Here is an 11,769-nt window from a genome sequence, read left to right as displayed (position 1 = left end):
CATCAGCATGCGCATGCGTCCTGTGTCCCGTGGCATAGGACCTCGTCCCCTCACGGCTGCGGCGGGGCGGGGTATCGTGCTGTCCGAGGGGTGCTGGCTGCCAGAGCGGACATGGCTGCCGGCCGCACGGTGGCTGTGCTTGCCGCCCTAGGGGTTCTTAGTGTCTGTTCGGCTAGCGGCTCTGGCCCCCTGGCAGAGGTGGAGGCCGGCGGGGAAGCGGAGTGGGCGGAACCGTGGGACGGCGCGGTTTTCCGGCCGCCCTCGGCGCTGGGCGCTGTAGGGGTGGCGCACAGTCCGGGGAGCCAGCAGCCAGGGAGGGAGGGAGCGGTGGACTTGCCTGTGCTGCTGTGGTGGAGCCCTGGGCTGTTTCCCCACTTCCCGGGAGATTCGGAGCGCATTGAGTGCGCGCGCGGCGCGTGCGTAGCGTCCCGGGACAGACGTGTCCGAGGAGACTCCCGGACGCGCGCGCTGCTCTTCTACGGCACCGACTTCCGCGCGTCTGCCGCGCCGCTGCCGCGCTTGGCGCACCAGAGCTGGGCGCTCCTGCACGAGGAGTCGCCACTCAACAACTTCTTGCTGAGCCATGCACCGGGCATCCGTCTCTTCAATCTTACCGCTACCTTCAGCCGTCACTCCGACTACCCGCTACCACTACAGTGGCTGCCCGGGACCGCCTATCTGCGCCGCGCCGCCCTTCCGCTCCAGGAGCGCGCGGAGTGGCGCCGCCGCGGCTACGCGCCGCTGCTGTATCTACAGTCCCACTGCGACGTGCCTGCGGACCGGGACCGCTACGTGCGCGAGCTCATGCGTTATATCCCGGTGGGTGAGGGCGCGGAGGGGCGGGGAGGAGTGGGGGCGGGCAGGGCTGACGCACGGAGCGCTGGTGTCCGGGCTGACTGGCCGTACCCTCTACCCCACCCAGGTGGACTCATATGGGAAATGCCTACACAACCGGGAGTTGCCCACCCCGCGGTTACAGGACACAGCCACAGCCACCACCGAGGATCCAGAGCTCTTGGCCTTCTTGTCCCGTTATAAGTTCCACTTAGCTCTCGAAAATGCCATCTGTGACGACTACATGACAGAAAAACTTTGGCGTCCTATGCATCTGGGTGCTGTGCCCGTGTACCGCGGCTCTCCCTCTGTGAGGGACTGGATGCCGAACAATCACTCCATCATCCTTATAAACGACTTTGAGTCACCTCAGAAGCTGGCAGAGTTTATTGACTTTCTGGACAAGAATGATGAGGAATATATGAAATACCTGGCATACAAGCAACCTGGAGGCATCACCAACCAGTTCCTCCTGGATAGTCTGAGGCATCGGGAGTGGGGCGTGAATGATCCTTTACTTCCGAACTACCTGAACGGCTTTGAGTGTTTCGTCTGTGACCACGAGCTGGCTCGGCTGGATGCCGAGAAAGCCCACGCAGCCTCTCCTGGGGACACCCCTGTCCCCAAGCCTCATATTGCCCAGCCCTCACACATGAACTGCCCAGTTCCCACACCTGGCTTTGGCAACGTGGAAGAGATTCCCGAGAATGACAGGTAAGGGTTGTTGGGGTCCCCTGCGGTCGTCAGATCAGATTATCGATTGGAGCGCTTACTGTGGGCAATGAACTAGCACAGGCACTGAGGGGTTGATGGATAAGGAAATTATGACATGGGTTCACTCTGCCTTTAAGGTGTCAAGAGCCTAGTGGGGCAGATATGACAAACTGAAAAAGTTCAGTAAAAGATCTAAAGTATGATTCAAAGCAACAACATACAAAAATCAGTTTATGCCGTAGTGGTTTTAAAAAGGCTTTTTAACCAGAGCAGAGTGACGGTGCAGGGAAGTGATGGGGGAAGCACAAAGTTGGGCAGATAAACTAGGGCCAGGCTATAGAGAGCTCTGGTATGTGGGCTGTCCTGAAAATCAACTCAGCTATTCATTGAGCACCTTGTGTATAGTGGGGGTGAGGGTGGGGATAGGGACAACAAAGATGAGTGTTTTGAGGGAGATTTGTCTGGAATAGTCTGAGTTTACACCTGTTAACCTGGCATAATTATTAATAGCATCTGCTTTCACTCTTAGAAGTGCCTGGTTTGGATCCTAAATTACATGTTCACCCTAGACAGACGCAAAGGAGTGCTTTCAAAAGATTAATTTGACTATGGTGGGCAGTATGGACTGGAAGAGGAGTGAGAAGGCTACTATAGAAGGTGGTGCATTGGGAAACAAGGCCATGCCTGTGGGAGGAGAGGTTATTAAACTTAAGAAAAGAGGCTGCTAGAATAGTTTTTGAGACTGACTGAAACAATCAGTAGCAACAGAGGGTTGCTTATATAAGCACTGCTGGCATAGTTTGGCCCTGCTGGTGGAGTGCTCCATCAAGTTTTTTCTATGTAGTTTTTGTGGAACATAATATGATTTGCTAGAGGAAAAGTGTGAAATAAGAGCCTTTAAAAAAAAATATTCAGGTTTAGTCTTTCCAAGACACTGGATACCACTGCACCACTGCACCTTCATCTTAATTATTGGAATATGGGTGCAACTTAAAAGATAACCATCTAAAAGATCCTGCTCCATTGTTTTCATGGGGAGACTACTGCTGTCATAGTTTGGCCTCTGCCCCACCTGCCTCTGAAGTTCCTCCACATTTGAGAACCAGGAGCAGGCAACTCAGGAATATTAACTCATTTGGTGGGTTGTGTGATGTATTCGTGTTTGTGGCTTGCTGTCTGTCACTTGTTGCGCTAGTACTGCACTTACTTCGTATTTCCTTCCCTTCGCAGTAGAGCCCTATCCTAGCCAGGGACCACTATATATTTAATACTTAAGACACTATATATACTTAAGTTTCTTTGGCCCAAGTCAGACAAAGGTAGGATTTATAGCTGTGCTAAGGCTCCATAATCCAACCTCCATTTTGGTGTTTCAGCTGGAAGGAGATGTGGCTGCAAGATTATTGGCAAGGTCTGGACCAGGGGGAAGCTCTCACTGCCATGATCCACAACAGTGAAACACAGGAGAGGAAATTTTGGGATTACTTACATGAGATCTTCATGAAAAGAAACCAGAACCTCTAATTAGCCTTGCAAGAGCCTTTAACTTGGTAGAGCTAAGGAGATGAGAAGTCCTTATTCTACGATGGGACATAAGGGACATCCACCGCACAAAACCTTAATGTACACTATCTTATCACAGATTCAAGATATTCCAGTTCTAGTCACTGATATTTTATCCTAATGATGTGTAGCCAGGGTCTCAGCCTGTGGTAATAGGGCCTCTCCTCAAGGAGAGGTGGAGGCATTCAGTTCTTGGTTCATTGGGAAACAGAAGTCTGAAGCACCCACTTGATTCAAGATGCTGCTCCAACAGAATTTTTAAAAGACTGCTTATATCTCTAGCCATTTCATCCCCTCAATTCTGACCGGAACAACACCTTAGTACTTGACTACCAGTGAGGTAAGTTGAGCCAGATGTAGGGTCTTAAAACTTCTCCTATTCCATTCCCCAAGCCCCTCATTATTCAGTACGTCTAGTAATCTTCTCATCTCTTGCTTTATAAACTGTTACATTGGTAAGGAAACAAAACTTCTGGTGGGTTGTATTCTGGTTCTCTGGGGCTGTATTTTTATATCATTTACTTTGCTTTTCACATCACATTTTTTATCTTAGATGATTTTTTCCTTCCTGGTTTTAGGTTCTTTTCCACAATTTCTGGAGTTGCAGTAACCTTGCCACCATTCCCACATTCACTCTTCCTTCCATTAAATTGGCTGTGGGTTTGGCAGCTTACTCCTGGTTTATCTAGGGCATATTTGGAATTCCTTCTAACCTCATGAAACAAAGATTCAGTGGCTAACATATGCCATTTCAATTTAATGACTTGTCCTGTTCTATTTTAGGATAGAGATGGAGAATGAGGCTAGAAGTTATCGTAGAAAAAGTTTTATGTATATGTATATATTTTAAATGATTTTAAAGTGTTAAAATAGGCCAACACAAATCTAAGTGCAAATTTTATAGGTCTTTGGCCTTTTTTGTTTGCCTAATGAACTCTTTCCTCTATTTTATTATTTTTATTTGCTACAAAGGCCCATTTCCCCCCAAAGAATCATGGAAACTATGGTGGAAAAACTGCTCAGCATTATAGCTTTAATAATCATCTCATATAGGAGCCCTGGTGGTGCAGTGGTTAAGCACTCGGCTGGTAACCGGAAGGTCGGCAGTTTGAACCCACCAGTCACTTCATGAGAGAAGATGTGGCAGTCTCCTTGCATAAAGATTACAGCCTTGGAAACCTCTTGGGGCAGTTCTACTCTCTCCTGTAGGGTTACTATGAGTCAGAATCAACTCGACGGCAATGGGTTTAGTTTTTGTTTAATCATCTCACAGTCTACCTAGCATTTTCCACTCTAAGAGAATATTCCAGCTTCGTTTACTGTATTACTGATATCCTTCTACACAACTTTACGGCACTGAGACTACTTTTATGATAGAGCCTACCCAAGGGAATAAGGCAGCGAGGCAAGAGATTTAAGTCACCATTTAAGTGGCTAGCTAAATAAAAAGCTATGCTAGTTACACTTAAGAGTTGGAGGCAAACTCTTCTAAACTGCTGTGGTTTGAATATACAGCCTAACTTCCTCTGGGTGGGGAGGCCATTAGTTTTTTCTGGGGCAGTGGAACAAGAATACCTTGGGCCTTAGACCTACTGTGGTTGTAATGCCATATTAATTATCACTAGGGAAGCTCCATAGCGAATCAGTATATCTAGCTGTAAATTAGTTGTGTGTACGTGCTTGTGTGTATTAGATGCTTCAACAAGTAGGGTCCACACTTAATATTGTGATGTCTAAGGATTTTAGCACCAAGGAAAGCATCAGTTTAGGCTGGATTTCACTACCAGGTTCTTTTTTCATTTTATTCATAACAGCATGGAAAGTACGACACTGATTTCTAAACTGCAATATTATTTAAATGCAGACTCTTGATGAATAGTGTAAGACATATTACACAAGTGCAAACCTACGTTAGGACCTAGCTTGCATTATTTGCAATAACAAGGGTAAGTAATAGTCATGCAAGGTAAAAAATCATCCTTACCTGTTCTAATTACACCATCCTGCATTAGCATTTGTTCAGCACTTTCAATGTACCCAGTGGGCTGGCTGTTTATGAGTGATGTGGGTATAGACTCTGGCCTGCTTTGTGGTCAGTGCTTCCCAGCCTTTCTCCTTCATTCCTCTTACCATATAAGTATTCACAAAAGAACAGGGTAGACCAGGTGCTAGATTTCTCACAAGGGAAATCAGAACCAGGAATAGCCACGTGATACTTATCAACTAAAGGCTTCACTTTCCCTATGGAGAAAGTAGGCAATGTGAATTTTCTCTGGGCCCCAGCCTGCAGTGTATAGAGCAGCAGGCTTACTCACTGCAAGGTTGGGGTTATTGGTGTTGGAAGTGTGTGATTAGAATCAATTTTATTTACACTGCTGGAGGCAAAGCTGATGCCTTTATTATATTAAATGTTGCTATTTTCTGTTTTCTCAGGTTTCATTTTGTATAATAAACTGCTTTTTCAAGTGTCTTTTGTTTGGTTATTTTTCTGGAGTGGCATGATAAAGAGTTGGAGACTTGTAAAAAATATTTCAAACATTTGTTCATTCAACAAGTATAGCTGATTTCTCCTTATTCATGGTAGTTACATTATATAAAGTTGCCACAAACACTGAATTAGCAAGTACTGAACCATTGCTCCAAGGGGAATATACAGAGTTAGGTTCCTGCAAGCCACTGGTCACAACATTTCCATCAACTGATCAATATATAACCTTGCTTTATCTGTGTTTCTGTTTAAAGACAACTTGTTTAATATATATTTCTTAATTATATGCAGCATTTATTAATGCTAAAACAATGTTTCAATTACAGCATGGGTAGTACTCTGTACTTGAACTCTTTCACTCAGTCATATATACACAATACACATATACAATTCTCACATACAGTAACCACATTCAGTAGTGTGAACACATACACTGTACAGTAATGCAAATGAAGCCCTGAAAAAATAAAGATGAAGCATTTAAAGGTTTATGAAAACATTAACTAAAATCTTACTTTTGATGGAACTGCAGGATGTATGACCTTGGCTTGCCCCCACAAAAACCAAAGGAGAGATTGGTGGAACTTATTCTGTAGAACAGGAAGAAGTAGACAAGGATGGTGTGTCGGCCTCTGGCAGTTCTGTCTTAGGAGCTGGGCTCTTGCGACTTGTTGACGGCACTGGCAATTCTCCCTCCTGAACCTACTTGAAAAACTGCATCAGCCTTGTCAGCTTGGCTTTTTGCCTCAAATGTTTAAGTGTCTCAGCATAAGGTGTGAATGCAGTGGAGGTTATATGCTTAAATCTGAGACTGTGTTCAAGCATAGGGTCATATTCTTCTGTATCACTGAAAAATTTTTCCAAGTCAGAATTCCACTCCAATATTTTGGCCACTGTGAGAGGGACTGTCATCCTTGTCATTGTTGAGTCCGATGCCTTGTTTTGCCATCTCAGCCAGGTCTTAAGGCTTTCTCAGCCAAAATTTCCTCCACATCTTCCTTCGTGTTGTTGAATCCTTTTACCTGAAATTCTTCTGCAGCCTTCTGATCTGCAAAATCTGCCCTGCCTGCAAGTTTAACATTTTTCATGCTCTTTCACCTTTTGAAACGTGAGCCAGCCAGGACTAGCTGAGAAAGGTTTAACATTAAAGTGACTGTGGGTAATGTGACCTTAACTTTCTTTGGCTTTCAGCCTTACAACAATGCTGTCCACTATACATATTTTATTGGCTGTCATCTCATGAATCCAGAAATTTTTAGCTGCTTTTCCATAACTTCATCACACACTATAGATGTTACTTTAGTATTTTTTGGAGTGGCCTCACATACAGATCAGCAAATTTCCTCTTCCTTTTTCTTGCTATACTGTATTGTTGATTCGTTAACATTGAACTCAGGACCAAGGACATTGTAACTCATGCCTGAATGAAGCTTATCTAACATGTATCTTCTCCACAGGCACATCACAGCTTTCTTGCGCTTAGGAAGACTAGACAGCACTTCAGCACTACTCTTGGGGGCCATTTTAAACAGCGAAATCACCAACAAAACACAAAAATAGAAGAAATGTGGCACTAAATAGACCATGATGACATTTGTTTATAGCATGAAACAAGAAGGTTGAGAGCTGGGCAAATCAAAATGTTCAACACTCCACACGTCTGTGAATGACCATGAGAGCACTGTTTGATTTTGGTGTTACAAATACATTTTAGTGAGGAGGTTCGTAGATATGGAATCTGCAAATAATAAGAACTATTTACTGGCACTATCCTAGGCACTGGGGTTTCATCAATGAATAAGATAGACAAGGTCCCTTCTCTTGTGGTGCTTACATCTTAAATGGGTGTTGCCGTAAGGAAGGCTACAAACAATAAATGAACAAGATAATTCAGACTGTGATAGGTGCTGTGAAGAAAATAAAACAGGTTTGATGATGTGACTGATGGTGAAGGGGTCTGCCAAGTCAGGGAAGGCCTCTCTGAAGTGGACTGAGTCTTAAGGGAAGAAAAGGAGCCAGTCATGCAAAAATCAATGGGAAGATTCCAAACTTCTCTGATAACTGATTTTAACACACTAAATTTACACATCCAAATAAATACTCCTCCAAAGTAGTCCTCTTATGAACTACAAGCTTATTCAACTTATGGACTGAATCTTGTAAACAGCCCCAAATCACTTAAGACTTAAGTCTGATTAAGACAAGTATCACAACGGAAGGTTGAAGTCTATACATGGAATGATACTACCAAGTATCGGTGAGAGGATTAAATAAGATAATGCTTAAGTGCTTAACCTTACCCAATGAGACCATTACCAGTGAGCCAACGGTATCTAAGTAACAGTAGTAACCCAAACCCATTGCCGTCAGTCGATTCCGATTCACAGCGATGCTATAAGACAGAGTTGAACTGCCCCATAGGGTTTCCAAGACTGTAAATATTAACGGAAGCAGACTGCCACATCTTTCTCCCGCGGGGTGCCTGGTGGGCTCGAACAGTCGACTCGTCGGTTAGCAGCCGTGCGTTTAATCACTGCGCCACCAGGGCTCCTTAGTAGTAGTAATTGTTATGAAATAAAAAGCCTAATTTTTCTGTGCGATTTCCGAGTGGCTCTAAAGGTAGTCAAAAACAACAGTTCTTCTAAGTTTATTAAAACAAATTCTCCAGCTAATATCTTGAAGTCTCGTATTTTGATTCCCTTCCATCCTCTCTCCCCTTCCCTACGTCAGTCACCCTCTAGTCGAGCCAGCTACCACCAGAAACAATGTCCATTTATCGGGGTTCTTTCCTGGGTGTCCCTGACCCAATACTGCCCCCAGGCTTCAGGGTCCCGAGCCCAGAAAAGAGTGGCCTCGGCCGACAAAGATTCTCCTCCTCCTAACCTGCACACCGGTCTGGACCAGCCGGTGTCCCGACCCATCTTCGCAGCAGCCACTACCAAACAATGCGAGAGAGGTTCCTGCCGGCGTAGGGGTCACGCGGGGTCACGCACGGCACCGCAGAGGCTGCCGGGAGCTGGGTGTGCAATGGCGACGCCCAGCCTGCGGGGCCGCCTGGCGCGGCTGGGGAACCCGCGGAAGCCTATACTGAAGCCCAACAAGCCCCTCATCCTAGCTAACCGCGTCGGGGAGCGGCGCCGGGAGAAGGGCGGTGAGTAGTCAGAGCTGAGGAGGCCGCGGAGCGGAGGGGACGGGGGCGGTCGACTGGGAAGGCGAGAAGGTAAGGGTCTCCTTGTGTCTGAGGGTCCCCCCATTCTGCCCCACCAGAGGCGACCTGTATCACAGAAATGTCAGTGATGATGGCTTGCTGGAAGCAGAATGAATTCCGCGACGAAGCGTGCAGAAAAGAGATCCAGGATTTCTTCGATTGTGCTTCGATGGCTGAGGTGACAGAAGCCTCCTGGGATTGCTTTCTCGGGAGGAGAAAGGGGAGATACAAGTAATTGTTTTCCTTGCCCTTTCTTAGGTGATAGGAAAGACCCTCTCATCCTAAAAGGGCGAGGAAAGTTTTGGGAGCTTTTTCACCCACGGTTTTGAAGGCTGTGTGATCTTGAGCAATTTATTTCACTGCTTTGAGCTTTAATTTTACCAGATGTAAAATGAGGTTAATGATAATACTCATAGAATTTTGTGTCAAGTGAAGTAATGAATGGGAAAAACACCGTGTAAAATTTAAATTGTCTGAAATAGAACTAAAGATAGTGAAGCTATCTGAGGGCAGGTTGTTTAGTTTCCAGCCTAGACTTAATTGCTACCCGGCATAGTAGCTTCAGAACAGTCTTTTGTAGCTCCCAAGTCCCTTTTGTTGAAAGGACACTGAAGGTGACACAGATCTCTTGAGACTAGTTAATATCTTTGTATGCTTTCAGGCATTGTGCCGACCATGGGCCTGTATCAGGGCAGACTTTCATTCTTGTTTTTGTTCTGTGTTTTCAGGCAGCCCGCAAGATGAGATCTATCCAGGACACCCTGGGAGAGTCTGGGAGTTTACCTCCCAAGAAACTGAATCAATTGTTACAGAGGTTTCCTAACAAACCTCATGTCAGCTGAAAATGGAGACGCATTTTCAATGACTGGACTATAGTTTCTGAGAACTACGTGGAGGCATTTTAGAGACGTTTGCACTGCATACCCTCTGTGAAGGGTAGTACTAGGCAAAACACTTTTTTTTCACGCTTTGGAATCATGGTCTGTTGGTCATTATGCTTTATCTTGAAATAAAATCCTCTGAAGAGAACTTGGTCTTTTGTTGTTGTTTGGATACCCCCTCCAAACCTTAACCCTACATCTTCCCCTAGATAGACCCTGCAAGTTCTTTGCTTTCTGATTTGCCACAGAAGTAGAACAAAAACTTTTGTTTTGTCTTTTCCTGCATTTGAAGTCCTCTACACCTGTTAGTGCCCTTGTCTTTGGACGCACTAGGGATGTTGAAGTCTGCCTATATCAAAGTTTTTCACCATTATCTGTAACTATTTAGTGACTGCTTGTTTTGTGCAAACCCCCTGCAAGATGCTCCCTGAATAATCAGAAGTTCACAAACTGGTGACCTCAAGGGTCTGCAGATGTGTTTTATTTAGCCCACACAGTTAAAATACTGCATTTTTAAATTAGTTGATCACATTCAGAAATAAAATGTTGTATAAAAAATCCACTTTTTAGCTTTTCTTAAAACAAAAGATCTGGCAACCCCGATTTCTTATTTCTACATGGCAACAATCAGGTAGAGTTGATTATCATTTGTCCCCATTCTCCAGTCACCTTGCCATTCCCTGTACTCTTCCAAATGATGAAACTGAGACTAAGTTGGTGATTATCTTCTGTGGGTATCACCTAGTCCAGTTCTCTCACTTAAGTTATCCTCCTGGTCACTGAAGGCATTTGTGACCTTTGTGACCTTCCCCTCACCCGCCAGCACATAGGATTGCCATGAGTCAGAATTTACTCCCTCCACAGCAACAGGTTTTGTTTTTGTTTTTTCATATTAGGAATTATTATATAGCATTTTATGTACACTCTGCCCTTTCAGGCATATTTGAATTAACCTCTTCTGTGTACTTTACAGCATGAAACATGGCACAAAGGGATGAGGGGTTTTTAATGCTCCAGTGGGATAAAGATTAAAGAAGGGTTCTTGCCTCCTTAACTCCCCACAGCTACCTCTTCTTACAGTCCTCATATCTCATGAGTAGAGCACTGGGCAACTGTCTAGCTCTGTAAGCTGAACCTTTTAGCTACAGGAAGAAGCTTGGTGCTCAGGCACTTTAGACTAAGGAGTTCTTTTTTAAAAAATTATATTTTTGTTGTTGTTGAGAATATACACAGCAAAACATACACCAACTCAACATTTTCTACATGTACAATTCAGTGACACTGATTACATTCTTCGAGTTGTGCAACCATTCTCACCCTCCTTTTCTGAGTTGTTCCTCCCCCATGACTTAGGAGTTCTTAATCTGGGGTCAACAGACTTACAGTAAGAAGTCCATGAACTTGGATAGGAAGAAAATTGTATCTAATCTCAACTGAAATTTAGCATTGCAAATAGGTTGTGGGAAACAAACCAGTCGTATTAGCAATACCTACATGAAATCACAGTATTTTTATATTACAGTTGGCTGCAACTATCTCAAAACATATTTATCACTAGCTTCAAAATTATGATAGTTATTACACTTGCTGCTAGATCTCGTTATTTAATATGTGAATAAAGAAGTACTACTGTGCTATACATCTATTAATATTTTGATAACCATTGCAACATAATTATTTCCTTTGTAATTCTTGTATTTTATTTTGTGCATTTATAATATCAATCTGAGAAGGGGGCCCAGGGGCTTCATCAGACTGCCAAAAGACTCAAAGCCCTCACTGACAAACAGTACAACCATTTTCTGAAACCAAATGCCTCCTTTTTCTGTTGCTTTGCCAATTAGATCCTACAGAAAGGTCTTCTGGAATGCAGGCTTTCTAAACTACAACTCCCAGAAGATGATGCAGCCCCGAGACCTATCGGGAGTTAGGACAATAACTGCATCCAACGGTTCCAGTGTTGTCTCTTGACAGCCTACAATTCCCAGCAAGCATGGCGGCTGCTTATTCCTTGGGAACATGGACGCCGAGTTATTGCTGGGATCTGTAGTTCTTTCGTTTACCTTTGTGGGGCTGGCTTC

At 44.5% G+C, this 11,769-nt stretch overlaps 2 protein-coding genes across 3 annotated transcripts; both read left to right on the top strand.

Moving 5' to 3' along the window:
* The first annotated feature begins 15 nt into the window (after window positions 1–15).
* On the top strand, window positions 16–7,265 carry FUT11 (fucosyltransferase 11). Of its 2 annotated transcripts, none has more exons than XM_023737676.1 (3): window positions 16–819; window positions 923–1,548; window positions 7,057–7,265. In XM_023737676.1, the coding sequence occupies exons 1-3, from the start codon at window positions 112–114 to the stop codon at window positions 7,157–7,159; spliced, it is 1,437 nt and encodes a 478-aa protein (XP_023593444.1). In that variant the 5' UTR covers window positions 16–111; the 3' UTR covers window positions 7,160–7,265. The 2 variants fall into 2 exon arrangements, with proteins under 2 accessions (XP_023593444.1, XP_004383278.1); XM_004383221.2 differs by having other exon boundaries at window positions 2,925–7,192.
* A 1,346-nt stretch (window positions 7,266–8,611) lies between these two features.
* On the top strand, window positions 8,612–9,836 carry CHCHD1 (coiled-coil-helix-coiled-coil-helix domain containing 1). The gene is made up of 3 exons (XM_004383220.2): window positions 8,612–8,750; window positions 8,867–8,985; window positions 9,536–9,836. Exons 1-3 carry the CDS (start codon window positions 8,627–8,629, stop codon window positions 9,647–9,649), a joined length of 357 nt encoding a protein of 118 aa, XP_004383277.1. The 5' UTR covers window positions 8,612–8,626; the 3' UTR covers window positions 9,650–9,836.
* The last annotated feature ends 1,933 nt before the right edge of the window (window positions 9,837–11,769 follow it).

Source organism: Trichechus manatus, unplaced genomic scaffold, assembly GCF_000243295.1.
Source record: "Trichechus manatus latirostris isolate Lorelei unplaced genomic scaffold, TriManLat1.0 scaffold00106, whole genome shotgun sequence".
Lineage (NCBI taxonomy): Eukaryota > Metazoa > Chordata > Mammalia > Sirenia > Trichechidae > Trichechus > Trichechus manatus.
The sequence above is the reverse complement of the archived record's forward strand: the minus strand, read 5'-3'. Positions and strand labels throughout refer to the sequence as shown.

What these genes read in the sequence shown, in the direction of transcription:
- FUT11 (XM_004383221.2), top strand. Translation starts at nt 112, where the DNA reads ATGGCTGCCGGCCGCACGGTGGCTGTGCTTGCCGCCCTAGGGGTTCTT. An exon ending in AGCTCATGCGTTATATCCCG is followed by an intron (nt 820 to 922) that starts GTGGGTGAGGGC and finishes TACCCCACCCAG; the next exon opens with GTGGACTCATATGGGAAATG. An exon ending in GAGATTCCCGAGAATGACAG is followed by an intron (nt 1,549 to 2,924) that starts GTAAGGGTTGTT and finishes TTGGTGTTTCAG; the next exon opens with CTGGAAGGAGATGTGGCTGC.
- CHCHD1 (XM_004383220.2), top strand. Translation starts at nt 8,627, where the DNA reads ATGGCGACGCCCAGCCTGCGGGGCCGCCTGGCGCGGCTGGGGAACCCG. An exon ending in GCGGCGCCGGGAGAAGGGCG is followed by an intron (nt 8,751 to 8,866) that starts GTGAGTAGTCAG and finishes CTGCCCCACCAG; the next exon opens with AGGCGACCTGTATCACAGAA. An exon ending in ATTGTGCTTCGATGGCTGAG is followed by an intron (nt 8,986 to 9,535) that starts GTGACAGAAGCC and finishes CTGTGTTTTCAG; the next exon opens with GCAGCCCGCAAGATGAGATC.